At 37.0% G+C, this 25376-nt stretch overlaps 1 protein-coding gene across 2 annotated transcripts in view; it reads right to left on the bottom strand.

Moving 5' to 3' along the window:
* The window catches only part of LOC128012889 (coronin-1C-A), a 44291-nt gene that overhangs the window by 5199 nt on the left and 13716 nt on the right, over positions 1-25376 (bottom strand). For both annotated transcript variants that reach the window (XM_052595476.1, XM_052595468.1), the window contains 6 exons: positions 16645-16844; positions 3528-3650; positions 1385-1514; positions 1010-1191; positions 660-779; positions 373-477 (listed from right to left, as the gene is read on the bottom strand). In XM_052595476.1, coding sequence (XP_052451436.1) covers positions 373-477; positions 660-779; positions 1010-1191; positions 1385-1514; positions 3528-3650; positions 16645-16842 — 858 coding nt within the window. In that variant the 5' untranslated portion in view covers positions 16843-16844. The remainder of the gene's footprint in view (positions 1-372; positions 478-659; positions 780-1009; positions 1192-1384; positions 1515-3527; positions 3651-16644; positions 16845-25376) is intronic.

Genomic DNA, 25376 nt, shown 5'->3' on the forward strand with positions numbered 1-25376 from the left:
ATAATAAATACTAAATATCCAGGTGTACACAATATGTAAAATAAAGTTACAATTATTTATTTATTTTAATATATTTTAAGATGCAATTTATTTCTCTGATGGCAAAGCTGAATTTTCAGCATCATAATTCCAGTCTTTAGTGTCACACGATCTTTCAGAAATCGTTCTAATATGCTGATTTGGTGCTCAAGAAACATTCCTTAATATCAAATGTTGATTTTTGTGTGTGTGTCAGTTTTTTTTCCAATAGAAATTCCAAAATAATTGCATTTATTTGAAAAATAAATTTTATATTATTATTATTAATGTCTTTACTGTCACTTTTGACAGCTACTCCAGACTTTGAAACAGCAATGCATGCGCTGCAATTACCTTCCCACACAGGTAGACCACATTAGTATCGGGATCATAGAAGGGCAGGAGGACTCCATTACTGGTGTCCATCTCATGGACAGAAATTGGCTCCTCCATATTCTCCTGACAGACAGACAGAGCAAATATATGGTTCAAATATATTAAAAAGGACAATTATGTGTCACTTCCATCAGAAACTGCAACTAACAGTTATTTTCTTAATCTGGAAAGCCTGTATTTGTTTGAATTTATTTATGAGCAGGTGTAAAGGGTGAAATTTGTCTACGCTTTCCATAGCAACTTACCGGATCCCAGAGGGCGAGTTGTCTCTCGCTCATGCGGCTAAAACCAGTGGTGAACACTTTGCCGTCGGACAGGAAAATAGCTCTTATAGGCCTGGCACCCTCATGGGCCTTGTCCTTCTCCTGTCAGCGAGGCACACAATAATACATCACAATAATGCTCACACTCACTCAAAACTGAGCAGCCGAATGCTTTTCAAGTCAAGTAAACACATCAACATCCAGCACCTCAACTGACAGAGGAAAGCCAGAGAAACTGATTGTCAAACCATGTAATTCAGAAACGTTTATATTGAGAGTTACCAAAAAAAAACTACAAACACTACTATTTGTTCAGAAAAGCAAGCACTCACCGCAACGATGTCCTCCTTGCGTGGGTCGATCACACGGACCTTCTTGTCCTTGCATGCGGTGCAGATGAGACTGCCGTTGCGGTTCCAGCAGACGCTGAAGATGATGTCAGGGTGCATATCCTCAAGGGTGATTATGGCTTCCCCCGTCCCCACATTCCAGATGATAATCACATTATCACAGCCTGCAGAAAACCCCAAAAGAAAATGGGGAAATAATCATGTTTGAATGTTAAAGTAGGTATTTATTAGACACCACTGAAGCTTTTTTGACAGATACTGATAAAGGCAACTGGATGAGTGTCAAAACATTCAACACATCTGTTACGGTTTCTATCAAATTTCCTTCTCCCTGATGGATCAGATGAGGGTTCTCACCTGCGCTGAGCAGGACGTTGCGTGCAGTGGGATGCCAGGTAACAATTCCCACTCTCTTAGAATGACCCTCCAGCACTACCACTGGCTCTGGCATCGAGGTCACCAAGCCATTCTCTGGAATCTGCCACACCTGAAAACAACAACAAAAATTCATATGCAAATATTCGATTCATTTAAAATAATACTGAAGTGCAAGAGTAAATGGAAATGAAGTATATCGTTAACCAAGCCTAAATCCATTACAAAATACTTTTGGAAAATTAAATCACACTGAAATAAAAATACATATTAAATGAAAAAAAATTGACTAACTGAAAATTAGAAATGTTGCCTTGGAAACTAACTGAAAAAAGTTGAAGTACTATATTGCTAAAAACTAAAACGGATGAAAACGAAGCTAAACAGAAATAAATAAATAAATAAATAAATAAATAAATAAATAAATATATATATATATATATATATATATATAAGTACATAACTAACTAAAAATATTAATAAATACCAAATTGCATTTAAACAACACTGAATCAAATAGTTGCTAAACTGCATTATGTGCCAAAATTATGAACCAAAAATGCATTAAAACAAATCATGTTGTTTTATTTCTATAATTAATTAATTTGCCAGGAGGTTGCAAGTATCAGATGAAAAACTGATACGGAAATAGAAAGAGAAAATATAATAATAAAAATGACAAAAGCACATAACTAAATTACTAAAATTTTAAAATACATAAATTCCAATTCAAAAAATACAAATTGTATATAAATAACCGTAATTTAAATGTTTAATTCAGTGTTAGTTTAATTACATTATGATGAAATCTTATTAAACTTATTTTTTTCACTTTACATTAATTTGTTAATTTTAAGTTACATTAAGGTAACTGAAGGTGGCAGCAGAGGGCAGAGTTTTGAAGTTTAAAAGTACAGATGTTCTTTCAGAATTTTATGGCAGAAATAGTAATAGTAGTATGTGATTATTAAGTCAGCCTCTCTCCTTAACTTCCTTTCTTCTCAGCTAAATTTCCATTATTCTCAGCATTTATTACATGTTTTACATACTTTTACAATAGCTCTCAGAAACACTTGATTCTGATTGGATAAATCACAACAATTTAAGACTAAATATTTATATATAATAGAGTGGATGAGTGTGTATGAACCTGGGAACGTAGGGTAAAAAAATACAAAAATACAAAAAACTTGTAGGAGTCATCACCTTTCCAGGACTCTGTTTTCCCCAAGAGAGGACAAGAGACAGTGTCCTGTTAAACTCAACACTCATTACACGTACACAAGCACTATTTTTTCTGCACACTGGCCAAACAAAGGCTAGCAGCATGACAAATAGACCCAGAGCCAGCCAGACTGACCTCAGAACTATAAAATAGTAACTGCTGATTCAATGACTTCAGGCTGGGCTTCAACTAATCTAAAACAGTCCAGAAGAGCAAGCCTTCAGTTACGCTGTGATCCGATCTACTGCCGTTCACATGAGTCATGGGGCAGACTTTGCCAGCCACACATGGACTCAATGGGTGGGTGGAGATGTGATGACGGCTATTCAGGGAAACTTTATCTACAAATGGTCATATCCACCCAATTGACAAACAAGCTTTAGAATGACTGCAGGGGTTTAGCTAGGGTTGTACACATACAAAATAAATAAATAAACAGTACAATGCCATCTTAGAACTTTTCTGTACAGAATTAAAACATGCTGCTATTCAACTGTTAAGTCGGCGTCAAATTAAGTGTAGAAGAAATGCTTCTGGTTAGGGGTTCAAAAATGCATTAATGTGTATAATCCTGACAATTAACACCACATTGCATTGATTACTGAATTTAATAGTTAGAATTTATATCATTTATACATGTACTATGAGATAGTTTTTTTAAAGAAATTAACACCTTTTTATAATTAAACTGATTAAAAGTAATAGTGAAGAAAGTTACAATGTTACAAAAGATTTCCATTTCAAATAAGTGCTTCTGGTCAAAGAAACTGTTTTCAACAATTAATTATAAATATTTCTTGAGCATCAAATCAGCATGAATCTGAAGTATCACCTACTTGACACACGGTCTCAAATTTAATCTCATTTACATGACAGCAAATGTAAGGAAGGGTGACGTACCATCACGGTGCAGTCTTCAGATCCACTAGCGATGACCTGGTCGTTGTGAGGACACCAATCGATGTCCAGAACAGGGCCAGTGTGCCCACATACTGTAGGGTAGGCCTTATCGATACGGCCCGTCTGCAGAGAGAAAACAAAGACAAATATGAAGTATGAAAGCATTCAGCTCTTTGGGTAAATGAAATGAGCTCTGACAATACCAGCTCTACTTTACACCAAAACAAACACTAACGGCCTGGCCTCCGCTCATGAAATGAAGCCATTCTTCTCCAAACTTTCAAACAATGGCTCATCCGTTCATTCAAACCAATGGCAGAAACATTTACACACAGCAGCTGATTCATAATACACAGAAATATGCATGCAACGGGCCCTTGACCCTTTATCTCTCAGAGTGAAAGGTCACAAGGAGGTTTGGGCATGAAGAAAGTGTGCCACAATTTTGCCAACTATACTGTAAAGGAACTATAAATGTATTGCACATACTATTTTGTTAAATATTTGATTCCTTGCATCAGTTCTTTAAAATGATCAGTTTAAATCAATCAGTTCAGAGATTTTTTATTTATACTTTTACAAATTTTTGATTTCCAAATAATACTACGATTATCTATTTAAAGAGATGTGGACTAGTCCAAAAGGCAGCCAGATTTCACCATCGCATCCAATGTGACTGTTTGCACGCATGTCTGTATATGTAAACCAGTGTATTTGAAACAACATGATTTCTCTCCTCTCCCTTGTACACAGCAAACAAAGAAGCCAAATAAAGGCATGGCCGTGGTCCCATCCCCAGTCAGCTGACTTCCTGATGACATCAGTGCCCTCTGCTCTCCGGGTCATGACCTTTGATCCCTTGTGAATCCACAATCTCTGCACAGGGCAGTGTGATCAGGTGTCATCTGATCATGGGTTGAGAGACGAGCACACCCAACACTTTTGCCAACGCGGCTGCTTTGCCTATGATGCGATGACATCACAGCAAAAAGCCCCGCCCAGTAAATCACAACAGCCTGAGATATTCTCAGGACCCAGCCTGTAGAAAAAGACACTACCCACCTGTGTGGAAAACCACTCCGTGTACACATTCCTTCTCAAGTCTGGGCATGGTAATAACACAGCCTTATGTAAGAGAAACTATACCGTTCACAGTTATTTGCTAGTTAACCATCCCGTTTCTTTTGGAGTGTGTGTGGTAGTTTCAAATGAGAAGAAGGAATTAGGCACTAAAACAGTATTTTGCAAGAAAAGATCAGAGGTAACTGGAAAGAAAGGAAGACAAAGGAACACGTAAAAATGAAGTTCTTGAAACACAGAGGCCTATTATCAGGAAGACTGATTGGCAATCACTTCACAAACAACTAAACAAGCATACAGACAGACTGGCTCTCACACACGGATACAGCGCTGCCGCTTGCCAATAAAAACAGAATTCACTTAAAGTTCCTAATTTAAAATCCAGTTGTGGGCAGCAGTCTGTCAACCATCACACGCACCACAGAAAACCAACAAAACAAATTAGGTGTTTGTATGAGACTAGTGCGAGAGAATCACTGATGTTGCCTGTGTTAGGAAGTTAAGGCGATGCGATGCTGGTAAACACGATACGTGCAGAAAGGAATGTGACGCAACTACCTGAAAAGCACTGTTGGAAAGCGTCATGGAAACAGCAGGTCATATCTAGAAAAGTACTGACACATTTCAACAGTTTTACAGAATTTACATTTTGCCTAACATTTCTGCTTTTTGCATTTCTTACTGTAAATAAATCTCAAATAAATATAAAAAAGATCAAATGTACAAATAAACACTGATGTAATCGAGTTTAGGGATGCACGATAAATATTGCATGATATTTAACGCGCATCTTGTCAGTAAAGCGGGTTCTGTATTCAGTGGTTAATCTCTACATGTGCATGATTTCACGTGGAGCAGCAATTTCTACACAGAGCCGTTGCTCACTGACTAGCTGCGCAAAATCCGATCATATTTTGCGCAGCTTGTGAGTGCACAATGGCTCGGTGTAGAAAATACTGCTCCCAGTGGTGGACGAAGTACACAAATCAAGTACTTGAGTAAAAGTACAGATACTGTACGTGTAATAAAATATTATTCCAGTAAAAGTACTCCTATTTCAATTTTACTGGAAAGTACAAAAGCACTCGATTTTTTTATGTACTTACTGTAAGTAAAAAAGTACTGATAGATTTATTTTATATATGCTACTTTAATTTTATATTAGCACATTTTTTATAATCCTACTGTTCGAAATACCTGGGATTTTCCCAAAATAACCACTATATGGAGTCAAGACATATTTTTGTTGTTGATATGGACTATGCTGACGAAAGTAATGTTCACTGTGAAGCTTACACTGCGATGTACCTGAGAGAAAACAGTTGACCATATGATTTTCATAAAAAAAAAAAAAAAAAAAAAAAAAAAAAAAAGTGTTTTAAAATTTGTTGTTTTGCAGAACAGCACAGTTATATATGACATGAGAATAAGGCCTGAAGTTAGGAAGAACATTTTAAGGAAAATATAATATGTTCATAATGATTTTTTTCTCTGTGGTGTATAAACACCCCTGGCCAAATGCCCCCAGAGGGCATCACTTCCCACTTTGATAATTACTGTAGTTACCATGTTCTGAACCACACAACATTCATTTTTCCATCAGATGTAATCTATCTAGGTGGTTGAATAAAAATATTTGAACTTAGCACCAGCAAGCTTTTTAGCTATACTGTTAGCATCAGATAACAATATTTATTATATATATTTATGGGGAAGTCGTGGCCTAATGGTTAGAGGGTAGGACTCCCAATCGAAGGGTTGTGGGTTCTAGTCTCGGGCCGGACGGAATTGTGGGTGGGGGGAGTGCATGTACAGTTCTCTCTCCACCTTCAATACCACGACTTAGGTGCCCTTGAGCAAGGCATCGAACCCCCAACTGCTCCCCGGGCGCCGCAGCATAAATGGCTGCCCACTGCTCCGGGTGTGTGCTCACAGTGTGTGTGTGTGTTCACTGCTCTGTGTGTGTGCATTTCGGATGGGTTAAATGCAGAGCACAAATTCTGAGTATGGGTCACCATACTTGGCTGAATGTCACTTCACTTCTTATTTTCATTATGTTATGAATAAACATTCATATCGGTCTACTCGGCTAGTTAATCCAAACAATATAAAAATTTATACTGTTGATAAAGAATATAGAAACCGATGTCACATAAGGCTAAATACGTAGCATTTTTAATAAAATGGTTAACGTTATGACAGCGGGGAATTTAAACATGCATGAGTTATTTTATTTAATCGGTGTATTAATGTTTAACTTTTTTGACTTAAAACAGAGACACTGATTGTGATGTGTCTGCATTCAAGCATTTCAGTGGCTTAAATAGATCACCCTTTACAACAGATTTAGTTCACAAACAACTGACAGTTTTGACCTAAATATGATTTTCAGTTACAATAATTAATCCTAAAATTCGGCATTAGTAACTTACTTTTAGCAGCATCAGTCGCACACATGCTCAAAAGATCTCCCGGTTCTTACTTGTGAATTCAGTTCACTGGAGACTCGCACTAAACGGTTCATTTGAATCAGTGAGTTGTCGACTCGAGAACAGCTACAATCGGATCATTCTAATTCCTGAATTAATCGTTGTGTTGTGCACCGATTTAAAAGGTTCAATGAAAAAGAATCAGATCATTCTTGAATCACACACAGCTTCTGCGTGTCGGAGCATGTGATATTATAAGGAGTAACAATATGTTTTATGAAATGTACATCTTATGCTTTGGAATGTAGTGAAGTAAGAGTTACTCAAAATAAAACTACTCCAGTAAAGTACAGATACTTGAAAAATGTACTTAAGTACAGTAACGAAGTAAAGCTACTCCATTACTGTCCACCACTGGCTGCTCCACGTGAAATCACGCACGTGCAGAGATTTACAGCTGATTACAGAACCGCATTACAGACTAGATGAGCATTAAATATCATGCATCCCTAATCGAGTCAATCCTTGGACAGTAGTCGTTTAACCAACGCAAGCTGCAAAAAAAAACCAAGAACACTGGCTATCCCATGATCTTTCGCACTTCTTGTTTAGTCATAGACATGTGGAAGAAAGCAATGGCAGAAAAGACGAGGGAGGTGATATAAGGGCACTAGCTCTCTCAAGAAACCCCTCCTGTAACTCAAAGCCTCTAAAAAAAGGAAGATCAGGATGATGCACACATTAGCGGCTATATTGATTAAGTAACATTATTGGCATTTGGATTTATGTATCATTAACATTGGAGCAGAAAGTCATCAGTGATCATCGGCTTATGGATTCTAGATAGTCTTGCTTTGTTATTTATTAAGACATTCAGAGAGAGTATATAAAACGTGCCTGTGTGCTTATATATGCAGGCTTGTGATCACAAGGATGAGTAACTTGTAAAAAGAAAGAAACACAGCTATAGAGTGATTACATTATTCTAGATCTTTTGAAAGCCTAGTAAAGAAAGCCTTTTCACATACATTGATAGAGTGCCTACTCATTAGAAATACAAACCAGTTACAGCAGATGTTTTTTCTTTTTTGCAATGTTTTAATTGGCTGATCTTATGGTGAAAAAAGTCTGAGATTAATCCTGCATACATTATGCTAAACTTATATCATGAATGTTTATGTGAATTAATTATAGCTTACTAAAACCAGAGCCATCCAAAACAACCGCTGCAGTGCAGTAGTCTAAACTGTTGCATAGCAACAGTAGCAGCATTACTGCAGATCCCTCACCTCAAGAAACACAGATCTGCTTTAACCTATACAATCAATAAAACACATTTAAAACAAGATTCCTCAACTCAACAAAACCAAGTCAGAGACAGACAGAGAGAGAGAGAGAGAGAGAGAGAGACATGAAAAGGAGGAAATGAAAGAGACAGAAAGATGGTACACACTGGAGGTGACCAACAGAAAGTATTAGAGGCAGAGCCGCTTTCTGCAGTAGCTGAAGCATGTCTGTCTTATCTAGTCGGCATGGAAATTTCCATTTCCTCTGCAAGCCCAAGAGGACCCAGAGGCAGTAGACTACAGCTGACCTGACTGAAGCACCCCAGCAGCTGTCCAACCAGACGACATGTCAATTTACATCAGCCACACATACAGCCAATCAGGACTGAGAGGGCGGAGCCACCTGGGTGTCAGAATGAGAGCTGCTCAGGGCCAGCAGGTGTATGCATTAGGCTAATACAGATGACCTAAATGGAGGAGGATAGAATAAAGAAATTAGGTAGAAAGATCACCAGATAAGACAGATCCTGCGATTTAACACAAACAGTTTTTTAAAAAACAGTTTACATATAGTTTATATATAATTATTATTATGATTTATCTACTAATCTAGTTTATTATATATATATATATATATATATATATATATATATAAGAATTAAATCACAAAGTGACTGACTTTTGCCATCTTGATTTATAGAAAAATTCTAAAATAAAACAGGCATTTCATATGTCAAATTCTGTAAAGGACAGAAGAATGCATTATTAAAAAATATAAAAATATTCTGGATGAACAACCTAAAAAAATAAAGTTAAATAAATAATAATAATAACAATAATAAACATGTATTTAATGATATGATATTTGTAATGTCATAAACATTTATATTTTTATAAATAATAACAAAATAAATCTCCTAATGACCACAATGGACCATAATGGAAACGTCAACCAAAAAATTCCCTTCACACTGCCCCTATTTTCCTCTATGCTCCTATCAAAGAATCTATTGGGCGCGAGCACTGTGCTTCAGCCTATGGAAAGAAAAGAGGAAATGGGTCTGGAAGGCTGACAGGCAGGGAGCTGAGGATGACCATATAAGGTAAAATCTACGGCCAGCAGCCGCCAGGGCTCAGTCAGTGCAGCAGGAACAGTAGGGGGCTCCTGGGATACAGACTGGGAATCAGAATGATACATCTATGGCTACACATACACACACGTTAAGTTACATCTGCCCATGTGGCAGCACAGGATATATGGAGGTAGACTTTGAGGTAGAGAGCCTGAACTCTCACTTTCTTCCTGTGTGCCCCTTTTTCATGTTTCTCTCTTCTCATTCTGTGGTGTTCTTTTCCATGAAGTGACAGCAGGAATCAAATGGCCAGTTCAGTCGCGGAGATCTCAACAAATGTTCAACATATGGTTGGATCAATACTAAATATTTTAGCTTCAATACGATACTAAATCAATACATAAAGCGGCAAATGAACAGCCTCTGGTGACTGATGATATAAAACTAGGGCTGTAATATAGATTTAATTTCATTAATAACAATCCTTTGTAACCAGTATACTTTAAACTTTTCAGCAAAATTTTTTTTCCTTAATTTTTTTTGGCATGTGCAACAAAGGTTTTTTCCCCACTGTTTCCTCATTGTTCATCCAAACATATTTCATACGTGATAACTGTTTGTTTGTTCCGATTTAAATCTGTGTAAATGTCATGTAAAAAGTGCTTATCTTTTTTCATTTTATTTTAATAGCATAGTTGAACTCATTTCAAAATTGATGAACTTCACATTGATACTTTGAGAGCTGCACAATAATTGTTACATGGTTAAATCACAATTAATGTGCTCAAAAATTAAATAATCTTTCGGTCATAAAAAAAAAAATCATAATTATTGCACTTTCATGTAAGCACAAATCAACTTGCATGGTTGGAAAATGCAAATGAAAGATAACCAATAAGTTGTATTACACTATTATTTGAGCAGAGTATCTCAATAGAGATTGCTAAACTTCAACTTGCATGGTTGCCTGTGTTTTTCCATAATGCAGATAGGTGTGCTCATTTTTGCATGGTTGGGAAGATTAAGTAAACCACTGGGCAGAAAATGTATGGATTTAATAGAAAAGCTCATTTCAGAATAAGCGGGCAAATATCACAGACAATTATGCTTAAATTGTGAGAAGTAAAAATCATGATCACTGTTAAAATATGATTTATCGGGCAGCCCTATCTGAAACCAACATTAAACTGACTAGAGGTGAATAAAGACTTTATTAGGTCTTTTAGAGTTGCTTTGACACAATCGGTATTGAATAAAACACTATAGTAATAAAGGTGACTCGACTTTATGTGAAACATTACATTAATTGCACATCACATTGGATTCACATACTACATTGTTCAATAAATATATCTTCAGAAATCATTGTAATATGCTGATTTGTTACTCAATTAACATTTCTGACAGAAAATGACAGACAAATGCTTTAGTCTTATCACACGTTTGCTTCCATCTCAAGGCTTCACAACGTCATTGTTTTAAACTTGAAATGATTATATGTTATGTTCAATATTACCCAACAAATGTTGAACTAAAAACATCAACTGCAGAAGACTGACTCAAATGACCATGTAGTAAGATTACAAGTCAAAACTTTGTCACTAAATAATACATTCTCTGGAAGTCTGGTTCCCCGCTACTTCAGGATTTGAGGTCTAAAGGGAAAGAGTTGCCAATATTATAACAAACTGGTAGCATAAGTGTAAACGGGCAGTTTCCTGTGGAATGGTTAATATTTTGTGCTATAAACTAAATATTAGAGGTGGTCAGGCAGAAGGGATGAAAATTAGTCACCGTGGTCAGTGCGAATGGAAAGCATGAAAATGCAAGCTCTGCGGAAGGCTGAAGCTATCCATTTCCCACTGCTTCCTTCATATGTTAATAAAGCCATGTGAAGGGGGATGGTGTGGAGAGAAAGACAGACAACATGTGATTAGTTAGACACCTGATGGTTTCTTGAGAGGGAGAGACAATGACAGTGTGATACATTCTGCTCTGCCTCCCACACAAAGAATCCAACCACAGCCCACAGCCCCTGAAACTCCCCCCAGCTTCACTTGATGTCACTACTCCTTACGGCAAAACACACTCGAGTCAGTTAATACACATACAAATGTCTTCACTGAAGAGTGGGGCATCTCACCATGACATGCCATGTTCAGGTTAAGGTGGAAGGCAACTCAGTCTAACAAGTATTAAATACATTTTTAAAAAGGTGTCTAAAACAAGCACAGTGAAAGCATGCAATATATATCTCTGTCTATCTATGTATAACAAAATTGAGTGACAACAAATGGTATTTCCACTTAATGATCACTTAACAAATTATTTGCAAACAACTGCAAAAAAAAAAAAAAAAAAAAAAAAAAAAGAATCCAATCCAAAATATAACAAATACAACGAAGTTTTGGCGAACATTTATACAATATGTGCATAACATTTAGAAGGTTAAATTAACATTTTTAAATAAATACAAAAAAAGCACACAGTTCAAAGCAATAAAAGTAATTAGTCAATTAATTAATTGTCTGGCTAAAAACAACAAAATGGCCAGCATTAAAATTCGATTTCACGAATAAATTGAAAATAAAACACTACAAACTAAAATCAATAGTTTTAATTACTATTATTGAAAAAAAAAAAACATGACATGATATGAGCACGTACAATGAAATTACTTATTTTGACCGATGCGGATGTCAAAATAAATAAATACAACTGAGGAGAACTACAGGAATGCTGTCCCAGTGTTGTGAAAAATACGAGCCAACTAAATGTCAACCCAACCTTATTATGTCCCAGGACCTGCTGATACAAGTCTATCACTACCTTCATCAGGATAGTTCACAAAAAAAAGAAAAAAAAAGAAAGAAAGAAAATTCTGTCATTATTGCCTCACCCTGATGTTATTCCAAACCTGTATGACTTTAGAGCATTAAGACAAAATATCTTCTGTTCCACAGAATAAAGTCAATCAAACAGAATGACATGAGGTTGAGCAAATGATGAATTAAGATAAGCATCCTAAAACCCCAACACTGGCAACCTACACTTCAAGATCTTCGAACACTACCATACAGCTACCATTGCTCCCTGTTGGGAAACAATAGACAGACGCATGGGTGTGATGATTTTGGGGAATCAAGTGAGGATGAGGAGTTTCCATACTGATTTGAGAGGGGAAACAAAGAGTTGTGCAGAACCTGACATACGCACAGGGACAATAGCTCCCGCAGAGCCAGCTGTCTGATTGCAGGGGGCTTCTGGGAATGGGGCGGCCTGGGAAAACGGACCATAGACGGATGCACTGCTATACTGAATCAGAGCAGATACTAAGGGAGGGGTGCAAAGCATTAGATGAAACAAAAGGACAGCAGACAGGACATAACACAGACACAAAGAACCAAAAAAAGACATGGTGCGCATAAACTGAAGTGAAGAGTGTGATGCTATGTTTCGCTTGAAGGCTAAATGTAAAGAAACCTTATAAAAACTTATGACAAACCGTTCCAACTCACAAACCCTACCGATTTCACATACTGCAAGTGTGAAGCTCTGAACTTGTCTAAAAATGCAATATTTAAACAAAACTATGTAAATCTGTAGAACATAAAAGCAGTAACATACAGATTCTTTCACAAAACCTAGAAAGTCACAGCAAAAATGTTTAATCCCAGCTCATTTTTGTTCTACGTCAAAGGAACGGACAGATGGATCTAGCAATCTGCTCAGAGAAAAAACAACAGTGCGAATACGAGGAAAAACTTGATTTATATTCACAGATTAATATATTCACCTCGCACTTGCCTCACGCTTCTGAACATTAGGTTTGGAATGACAAAGGATTTATACTTGCATAATCCATCACTTTTTAAGATGACCAGAATCCTCAGCTTTATGAAGAACTGACAGTAAAACCAATAATACAAACAGCTTAAGAGTCATTTGTAACTGAACTCAGTAGGCTGAGCTTGTCTGGCCTGCCAGCTGAGCGTTTGACTGTGTCATCATTTATGAGCGGGTGCACGTGTTTGTGTGTGACGCTGATGACAGGCTTCGGGATCCAGGCGAGAGCATGGAGAGGTCTGGATGTCACAGTCGTGTCTAAGCGCTCTCTAATTACAGAGAAATGTTCCGCTTGTCAACACCACTGCTTTGGGTTGTCGAGCTAATCGCACCAGTTTTACCACAGTAATCTATGATGTACCAAATGACATCATCAGATTGTAGTAATGCTCTACATATGGCCACCTACAAAATACAAAACTCATAACTAAGTATTAAAAGGAATAGTTCACCCAACCATGTGATCATTTACTCATCTATTTTATGGTCAACATAGAAGATATTTAAATAATTTTTTTAGTCCATAAAATGGAAGTCATTGGTAACCAAATCCAGAGAAGGCATCCTGATGTAAACCCGGCATGCTCTGGGCCTTGTTTGCAAGCAGTGGCGCACACACGCATTGTGGTACTCTCGTTAACGTGTGTCAAAGACTGAATAAAGTAGCTTTGTAAAATTAAAGGTTGAACCACTGATGTCACATGGACTATTTTAACGATGGCCTTACTACCTTTCTGGGTCTTGAATGTGGTATTTCCGCTGCTGTCTTTGCAACTTCTTCAAATGAGCTGGAAAAATCAGAGAATGAACCACAGACTTCAACATGCACAAACATGCACTCCCTAAACCCATGAATGCTAAACCACTAAACCTTGTACATAGCAGACAAGCTGACACACACTCCATTCAGATGAAGCAAATCTCTACCTTTGTAACACAAGCAGACGGCAGTCCCATGACAGAAGGTTAAAGAGAGGAGTGCATTAAGCTCAGAGGTAACAAAATCCCAACAGGCCCGAGATCATCGTCACACGTAACAAATGACAGTGCGCTGCAGATTCAACTCACATATTCGAATGTTGTCATCATATCTGTACTCAGAAAGCCATTAGGAAAAAAGAAAAACTTACATCATCGGGTTACAAATAACGGAGTTAAACAGTAGTCAGAAGTGGAAATGCCAATACTGTGTCACAGCAGTGTTGATTATTGTCATTTTGGTAGCGATGCACCAAAATTTTTACAGAAACAATTTTTCACATTTTTTTGAAAAATCAAAACTGTAAATAACTTAAATTTAACAATCAATTGATCAATCAAATTTAATAATTAACACTCAAATGAAAAAAAAAAAAAACTTATTTTCACTGTTTCTGCTTAATATTTTCAGTTGCCGAAATTTCACTGCAGCTCTTTATATATTCAGCCTGGATAATGAGTGATTTTAAACATCTAACATGTTTTCTTCGCAAGTATGTTTCGCACAACGTGGCCATAACATGCTACCCAAAATTTCAAAGACTTCTGGCAGAATAATCTCCTCTTTTAACAGCTGACACAAACAGATCAAGGCAGACATCTATCTGATGGATCATACCTGCCATCACCTCCATTTGAGGTGACGCAAGGTTGTCATTAAGTGTGTATGAATTCAAACATGGAAAAAGACCAAAAGCATCACAAAGCTGCAGTTAAAGCCCACTTAAGTGGAGGGTGCAGTGAAGATGCAGAAACAGCCTGCAAATCCATTTCATGGCTTGGCTTCTTGTCCACAGTAAAATAATCTTTCCTCAGCTTCTTGTAGGTGTAAGGCTTCTTTGTGTGAAAAAGAGTCTGAAAAAGTTGTTATTTGCTGATAAGCTCCCTCAAATGAATTAGTAAGAACCAAAATCACCAAAACTGAATGAATAAGTTGAACGAATGAATCAGATGAATCAACCCTCTACACTGCGAGTAAATCACTCGTATATGCAACTAAATCTTCACTCTGGGCTACTAAATAATGTCTATCATTAGCCATTGCTAATAAATTCTTAGATCTTACTCAACAGTTTGTATGTTTGTATGCTATTTACAAGTTTAGCACAGATACATTTTCTCTTGCTGAACTCGGAGCGCTTTGAGTTTGCTCTCCATCAAGTGATCTGTACTTTTTCAGTTCAGCTCAATAAATGTGCAGTGTACCTGTATTTGACATACCTTATAGGGATGTTAAATTTAACCGGTTAACCATTAACCGACCATTAAGAATTTTGACCGATTAATACAATCAGTTAAAATGTTTAAAAACTCAGATTTATTTTCAGTAATATATCATCAAAAAATTATCAAAAAGGTTTGCTGCACTGTTAAAATAGGCAATGCTGCACGTTTAAAGAAAAAAAAAACATATGTTGCGTAGCCTATTAATAAGTCGCATTTTATTATTTCATTCAGAAAAAGGCCTAATGCCGACGCAAAATGTTTATGAACATAAACATAGTGAACATAGCTATGCTACTTTAGTTCCCCTCACTCCACAACAAACCCTTTATTTAACAGTGGCCTATTTAAAAAAGAACAATAATAAAAAAAAAATAGCCTACAAGAAGTTATAGCAACAAACAAAAAGCCAAAATAATAAAAAATGTATGCATTTAGCAGACGCTTTTATCCAAAGCGACTTACCATGCATTCAGGCTATCAATTTTCACCTATCATGTGTTCCCGGGGATCGAACCCCCAACCTTGCCCTTGTTAACGCAACGCTCTACCACTTGAGCTACAGGAACACTAATTCACAACATTTACATTTAGGCTAAAATGAAACAAACCAACATTGGGTCTCTCATTCGACATAAAATCGAATGTTTCCATATTCGCAATGTATTTTAATGTATTTGAAAAGATAGAGGGGGAGTCCTGCATACTAAGCTGTATCGACCGCTACATGTAAAATATATTCTCTGTTGCACTTTCCTGTCAAAATAAAGGAGTTAATTTAGAACTCTTCAGCTTTTAAGAACAAGCAGATGATATGGCGGTTTCTCCGGTAGTGGGTGGAACTAATGCGCAAACATCAATCTCAATGACTGGTGCTCATCGATTACTGTCCCTGTTTTGATTTCAGCACATCAGTAAGAGCAAACGCTGACAATGTGATTAATATTTATGAACCCAGCAGCTCATTAATACTTAGCGCATTGCATATTGTTAATATAGTAGTAGAATTAACTATTATTAATAAAATGTATATATATTGCCAACGTGTGTAGAGGGTCATCTCCACTAGTTTGGTCAACATAATTTTTTAATCCTTCCAAACAAGAATTTGACTAACTATTTAAAACAAACAAATATAAGATGCAATGGATGTATAGCAAGAATTCCAAACAAACACAGTGTAATTTTACAGATCTCTCACCTTATTCAGAGGCAAAACCATGAACGCACCTCCTCCGCTGGCTTCCACAATTATGGCAACAAATTTGGGGTTGACAGCACAGAATGAGCTATCCCACGTGACCCGGGACACCCTGATGTCATCATAGCACTGGTCGTTCTTCACCGCCTGGCCGAACACATGCCGGAACTTACTCTGTCGTACAACCCGTTTGAACATTTCTGTAGAGAAGAACAGGACGAGAACGATGAATGAAGCAATCACATGACATGAACGCTGTGCTTTCACTGAACAGATATGAGCCATATACAAGAAACACCATCAGAAAGGGTTGAAATCCCATGCATTCATATTAGCATTGTTAAGTAGATGTGCAAAAAGACTAACATTTAAGTAGTTACACTGCTATCTGTAATCCATTGATATTACAACACACATTTCAGTGTAAATGGGATGTTTTACAGTGTTTAAAGTGTCTTCTTAATCCACAAGCTAGTTTTAATATAATCGTAAAACATGAGAAGTGCTGAAACGGTTGCACTAAAAGTCAATAAATTACCTGAGCAGAACAGTGGCATTTCAATATGAGTTAGTTAACTGCTAAAACTGCCAAACGTTAACATGGTTTCAAAGTGTTTGGCACAAAGAACAATGATGAAATCCATCTTAAAGACTCTGCATCAAAGTGCAAATCAAAGTGAGTTCAAAGTGGGACAAGCTCAATTTGACAGAACCAGATGGGTTCATTATCGCAAATGTGGAAAAGAACCAGAATTTACGTTTCTCTGACGCTTTTATCCAAAGCGACTTACAATTGCTACATATGTGAGAGGTCAAACACCTCTGGAGCAATTTGGGATTAAGTGTCTTGCTCAGGGACACATTGGTGTCTCAAAGTGGATTCGAACCTGGATATCTCACACCAAAGGCATGTGTCTTATCCACTGCTCCAACACCACCCCCAACCACCACTCTAGAGCACATTACTCACTAGGGCTGTGCGATTAATTGAAATCGAAAAATAAAATTGCGATTTGAGTGTGCGTGATTTCTAAATCACTTTATAGCATGATTTTCCGCAGCCCCGACCTCCCGCATTATGTTATCTGAACCAATCAGGATACAGCGCACCTAAGTGGAGCGCGAGAACAGAGCAGACTGGGCATATGTCCAGGTTCACACACTCTGTCTGTGATGCGTAGGTTTTTTTTTTTTTTTTTTGAGCCCATGTTAACAGATCAGAACGTTCACACTGCACGCGGTAAAAGATGAGAGCAGAAAAGGTTATAAATAGAAAGGTGCGAAAAGATTTAATATCTTGCGCATGAGCACAGAGAGAGTTGTGAGTGCACAGGACACAGGTTGAGTGAGAGGAGACATGTTGTAAGGCAGCGTGTATCTGAGCCTTATACAGTATGATCAGAGCACACGCGTCTGATTTTGTTAACAGTAGGGCTGTGCAAAAAATCGAATGCGATTTTCATGCACATCTCATCAGTAAAGACGCTCCTTCAATTAGAAGTATTATCTCCAGCACGTGTGTTCAGATCAGGGTTGCCAGGTTTTCACAACAAAACCTTCCCCGTTGCTTCTCAAAACTAGTCCAAAACTAATCGCGATTCCAGGAGGTTCCCAGATAAAAAATAAAATAAAATAAAAACTTCCCGGGGTTAAAATATGCGGGGTTTTTTTTGGCATGGTTGTCTTGGTAAAATTTTGCATTTTTAGGGGCTAAATATCACGTTATTGGTATTGGGGTTGCTTCGAACAGCGGACATGAAAAACAACCGCAGACTTTGCAACACTGGTTCTGGTGGAGCGGCAGTTACTACACAGAGCCGTAGTCTACTGACAACTAACACAAAATCACTTTCAAAATCGACAAAGAATCGCCACCGATTTTAAAATCGATTTTGTGTAGATTGTCAGTGAATTACGGCTCTGTGTAGTAAATGCCAACCATTGTTGCCAAGTCTGTGGTAAGTTTTTCATGTCCGCGAGCACTCTTGTTGCTGCTTCTGAACCACGTACACATAACTTACTGTATATGCACTGCAGACGGAGTACGTGTGAACTTTGGGCAATAAATATATTGGGCAAAACATATAACACCTGAAGCACCGCTACAGTGAGCTTTATGACCAATGCATGGCCAAAAAAAAAAAAAACATCCCTGAACACGGGTTTTATTTAATTTTTTTATTATAATTTTTTTGCCATATGCCTAGATTTTGTTTAACATCTTAGTGATTATTTTGACTTAAGTCTGTTCTAGAGACATATTACAACTTTTTGATAAAGCTCTCATTGGTTTCCTTTTGGAAATATGTTTCAAATTTATACTGAATGCATTTATGACTGTAAAGCATGCCTGTGTGTGTCAAAATCATGATTAAAATCGAAATTGCAAAATTGATCAAAAATCGTGATAGTTTTTTTTTTTTTGTTCATATAGCACAGCCCTATTACTCACCCTATTTCACAAAGCAAACTCCATATCATCATCAACACATCACACTGGTTTCTATGCTATCTGGTTTCTAGGCTTGCCTTGCATCAGGCTCTAAAACAAACCTGAATTGCAAGAACATTCTGTCTTCATGCCATTTTCCTAATGAAAACAACTAAGGCCCAACTAAAACAGTAGAAACACAAGGCTTGGATCGAGTCAAAAGACAAGAAATTGCTCGGGGTCGAGAAACAATATACTTAAGTCTTTAATGTTGTTCACACCCAGATAAGCACATTTAGACCTGCATATCAATTACATAGCTTCACAGCAATCTGGGCTGTTGCAAATCGCTTTGGCAAGGGTTCTTGCAAGGGAGACTCTGCACTTGATTGTAATAGTAAATACAGTAGTATAGACTGATACATATTGTCAATGTGTGGCCATAAGATTATTAGCATGAACAGATAGACTAATTGACAAACAGTAGTGGTATTTCCACTCATGTAAGTTCTAAAACAGTCAAACAACCTTGTCGACTAACAAGGGGTATGACCTGAAAGAGCAAGTTGCAGGATCTGAAAAGTTACTAGGGAGTTACTGATTTTATTGTTAAATTAAATTACTTAAGTGACGAACTGAAATTAAAAATAAAAACTATAAAATAATGTTTCATATATATAATAGTATCTCTTAAATAGCATGCATGGATATAATGATCACAGCATTATTTCATTTGTACGTTTAATGTATTTATAGGTTTCAATTTTTACAAATATTTTAACCTCATAACGTTTAATCAAAATGTCATAACTGGACCTCCTGGTGAAAACAACAGACTTCTGTTTTATTGTGATTTTTTTTAATATTTTTATATTAGCAGTCAATAGCAAACTGTAGAGGACAGGGTCCCCTGAGGCCTGTGGAACATCATGAGGGAATGAGGTCAGGAAGTATTTCCTGTTGGTGGGTGTGGCTGATTGACTACGGGAGAAATGTGACCTTTGTTTCCTGACAACACAGTGTAAAGCACTGGTTTTACACCAATCACATGCTAGAAATTCTTGTCTAACCCCTCTCACCAAACACCAGGATCTTTTCGATAGCCCACGGTAAAGGAGACATTTCTAGCCATTCTAACTCTCATACACCATTTCTAATACACATCTGTCGATATGTATTCTATATGTCACTCCTTCATCTGATAGGACCAGTATTACTAAAACGGACAATAATCTGCTGTGCTGCATGTCAAAACTTTTAATGCAGCATTAACACAGGCCAAGAATGACTAGAGGGGAAAAAAGACGCATTGTGACTTTCATTTTCTTTATAAACCATTGTGCTAGACAATGCAAGAACAAGTTCTGTCTAAAGAACATGCAGATGTATTATGATGTATAAAGGAACACACAAACAGTTGGACACTTATTTCTGTAATATTTTATTAACAGACATACTGAGGAACCTAACCTATACAGAAGATATGGTCATGAAGCTACATCTCACACTTCCTCCAGAACGTCAGAAGGCCTTGCACAGGGGCAATCCTGTAGAAGGCTCTAAATACCACATACAGTCCAAACGAACTCAACTGCTGCGATTTCCTCATTCTCACCCTTTCATTGCCTCATTCCCCATAAGCTGCTGAGGTTGACCACCTGAAGGTAACATGAGTTCAGAAAGGACGGCAATGTGTCAGGGAGCACAAATGGAACCAAAAAGGTTTGTTTGGGCAGCAGAGACTTCTCTTCACAACAAACTTCTCAAAAAGCAGCTTTAGGTTCAACAATCTTTGTGCAAGTATGGATGTAGAGAAAATCAGACAAATCTCTTCTTAGTAATCCAAACTGAGATGCACAAAAAATTACAAGAGTAAAAAGTTTAAATAAATAAACATAAAAAATAAATAAAAAAACAACAAAAAAAGGGAAAAAAAGTAAAGATTAATAACTAAAAGTGGACCGGAGTAATAAATAAGATTAATAAAAAATAAATAAAAAGGGAAACAAAAAAAGGCATCATGCATAACCACACCTGGCACAGAACATTTTTTCTTTGCAAGTCTCTGCAAAGGTTCTGTCAAACATTCAGTCTCGCCTGTAGCAACAATATGCTCGCATACGCATTCAAAGGCACTGCTCGCATTCTTTAGTCTGTTTTAATCAATCACTACATCATCACTCTGATATAAAACAAGCGCAATATACATTCCAAACAGAAAGGTTTAATTCAGAGCACATGTAAGTCAATAACTCATGATTGTGAAATGTATCATATGCCACACCTCAAAATCAAGATAAAATCAAAGTTTCCATCAAAGTGAATCACAGTTTTCCTCTCAATCCACTACAGAAGCAAGCGGCAAAACTATATAGCTACTATTATAAATCACCACAAGCATCCAACATTGCTTGCTATGCTTGCAGTGTAGATTATGTGTAAAGAGAGAAGAGCTTATAGTAGATTCATAGTCATTTCCTCTGGGAATCATGCCATATAAAGTGATAATCAGATGGTCTTACTGTGCCAGAAGGACAACCTCACACACTGCTCCGGAAAAAGATCCTGCCTAGAATGGTGTTCTGAAACAATAAACTGCAGTAAAGACTGGAGCGAACTCTAAGTGAACCTTTGTAAAATGCATTTAAATTCCAACGACGCCCAAGGGCTATATGGAGTGAACCTAACCAATCATGTTCAACACTAACTATTAACGAGATAAGATTATCTGACTCGGTCAGAACAGCAAGAAGTTAAACCTAAATCCAGTCTAACTGAACAGTATCTCAGCCTGTGTTTATGTCCATAATGTTGCTTTCTTCAGCAAAAAGTTGACTTCTGAAAGGAAAATGCACCAAGATCAAGCACCATTTAAAGCCAAAACGGCTTTAAACAAATATGTTGGTGGATTTTAATGTGAGAGGACAACAGAAAAATAACATTTCACTGGAGGAAGCATTATCATGGATAACAAAAGTAAGAGATTAATGCTAAAAAGAATTAATAAAGAATTAGTTTATTACAAACACACAGCATTTCATTTCACCAGACGTTAAGCGATGGACTAGAATCATGTGGACTGCTTGTGAATTAATGTGATATTGCCTTTGGAATCTCATTCTGACGGCACCCATTGAAGAGGACCCACTGGTGAGAAAGTGATGTAATGCTTGAATAGGTTCTCATAAAGATACAAACTCAGTTACATCTTAGATGGCCTGGGGGTGAGTACATTTTCAGCAATATATATTTATATTATATTACATATACATATATACACACACACACACACACATACATACACATATATATATATATATATATATATATATATATATATATAAAGTGCCTACTAATTGCTAACTTACTGTAGTGAAATACTGGAAAGGGTTCTGAAAAAGTCATGTTATACAATATTAATACAAAGAAGTAACCCCATCTCAGTAAGGCCATAATTACTGGACTGTTTCAGTAATTGCATGAATTATGGCTTGCTTAGGAACACAAGTACCAAATTTTACAAATGCAATGATTCCTCTTTCCTTTTTGTCTGCCTTGCACATCACTTCCATAAGTTTTCATACGTGCACATGGAGATAGGATTTGCAGCAGAGCTGCACTTGATTTGACATCTGCACTGCTCTGAAGACCCGACATGGCATGTGAATCCAGATGAAACGTGTTGACCTTGTGTTCAATCTGCTCACCGCTATCCTGCTGACGGTTTTTACGCCACACTGCCACACTGGAACGTCACACGACAACTCTTCCGTGTGAAGGCAATACAGAGATACTTCACACTAGCATCTGGTGTGGCAGAGGTTAGCATGGGGTCACAACCGTAGTGCTCTTGGCAGTCATATTGCAGGCCAGGTGGAGAAAAAGCGAGTGAAAGCAAAAGGGAAGGAGAGAGAGGCGTGGTATTTTGTGTAGATTTGAATCAGCAGGTTCATGTAGTAGAACATAAACGGTTGGCTGTTTGAAGGTGGAGTCTGGCTGTAGTCAAAGTAGAGCAGAGAACTTACTGCCAAGTAACACATGGTGAAATCCAGCCTGTATTTACCAACACTCCTGAATCACCTAGCAACACCAGCAAAATACCACAGTAGGAAAGAATGAAAGAAGTTAGCACCAAGAAGAAGTAAATTTGGCCTTTTAAGTACAAAATGTACCCAGTTGATGCTGAGCCCTCCGATATGTTACTGTATCCCACCAATCATTTTTAGCCAAAAAAGGCTATAGTACAAGGTCTATTTTAACAGACAGGCCTATCACAATCAATACAAACCACAGAAGTCATAACCTGTCAAATGATTCCTTTAAATAATTTTAGAGGGTTTTGAGTTTACTTTAACCAAGCGCACACACTATAAAACTGAAGCATTAAAGGGATAGTTCAACTTCAAGTCATTACACTTATAATGGTGTTGTATAAACGGTGCACGTCAGCATCACAGAAAACAAGAGACAGAGTATTTTACTGCACACTGGGCTTCAGTCTTAAAGTGCACGCTTGGCATTAGATGTATGTTAATTCCAAATCAACTACATGTGATCGGTTTCACAAAGGCTAACATTGACGACTTCATTCAACAGCCCACATTTTGACAAGCACAAAATGTGACATGTTGTATCACTCCAGCATACAATAGCGGTCTTGACACTTCCATGAGTCATAAGAAAGCCACCTTGACCATCCAACAGCCATTATGACAGCTACATTATGCCATAAAACAACACTTTAATACAAATAGAGTCCTCTGTATAAATTTACCATATAATCTGGCCATAATCACCAGCTCAAAGGCATGACATTGTTGTCAGCACATATGTCGAATAATCTTATTCAGCAAGAATTGGACAAGACTGGAATTAACATGTCCCCTAAAAAGGCAACTATGGGAGTCTCCGAGCACTAGAGAATGAGAAAAGATAATTGTGAGAATACATTGCCAAGCAACACAATATAAATTCAGAGCAGGATGATGGAGCAGAATTCTGAATTGAGTCGCAAAAATAATGCATGAGAAATGTTCCACATCACAAAGAGAGAGATAAAAGAATTAGTACGAAAAAAGATCTATTATTATCTTAACTTTAGTCAGCTGAACATGGATTTGTTGGGAAAACAACTTGAAAATACTGTTCCAAACATTAAAAAATGTTTGAGTAAAAATTTCAACCACATTAGGGTTGCACAATTTGGCCAAATATAATGTGATTGAGAAAATGTCACAATTTGAACATTTTAAAGCATAATGTCACTGCTTTAACACTTTCTCAAAATAAAATCACATTGCATGGCTCAACAAAACTGAAGGAAACTGTAAAGTTCAGTAAAATGTGATTGTGCAAAAATGACGGTCATTTATCCATTAAATCTGGTTCCATCTCTGAGGGATCAGCTAAGGGAACTGACATTAATGCTGCACGTGAAAACACACTTACACACTACAACACTATTGCAACAAATAAACACACCAAGGATTCCTTTGAATGGCACCAGAAAAAGTCAATGTTTAACTCCGTTTGTGCTTTTGTCAGCAAAAAAGAGAAAAGCAGACATTTACTAAAGGAGTTACAGAATGTTTGACCCAAAACCTTGTTCTTAAACCGTTCACGAATCATGCTTGAGCCAAAACAACACTGAGAGATTAGGCTACTCCTACGGTCTACAGTAGCTTACTGTACTGCCTATTGAAGACATGAAGAGTATATTCTATTGTTACGCAATATTACAAAATGAAAGAGTCAAATGTAAAAAAAAAAAAAAAATATCTACATTAAAGCAATTGGTTAACTCCATTTATGGTGAACACTGTAAATGGTTTAACATTGCATTACATTTAATTTTACTGTTAATTTAAGATTTTGAGAATGGAATCTGGAGTGGATTTTAACATCTAACCAAAAGTATTTTTCAGGTATGATTGAAAGAAATTTTGAGGCATGATTGTGAAGTGGTATGCAATTACCTTAAGCAACTTGCTGTCATTAGTTTCTGGCAGGATAATGAGCATTGCAAGCCAACTTACTGCCCAATCAATCCTAATAAATCTGATCTGGTGTCTGTATAGATTCTTAGCAAGTGTAGAGTAATGCCATGCATCCAGCAATGCTTTTTTTTATCAATAATGTGTAACTTTGTCCTTGTGTGTCACCATTAGTACATGAATGCCACACAAACCACACAGTAGTTAAGCAACCCTGGTAAAAACTTTTGCATTTTTTGTGTCCACATTACAATAAATTCTCTAACATCTTATAAACAATGATACAGAGTAAAAGTTTCTGATTGCAA

The sequence above is a fragment of the Carassius gibelio genome, chromosome A5 (genome assembly GCF_023724105.1).
Source record: "Carassius gibelio isolate Cgi1373 ecotype wild population from Czech Republic chromosome A5, carGib1.2-hapl.c, whole genome shotgun sequence".
Lineage (NCBI taxonomy): Eukaryota > Metazoa > Chordata > Actinopteri > Cypriniformes > Cyprinidae > Carassius > Carassius gibelio.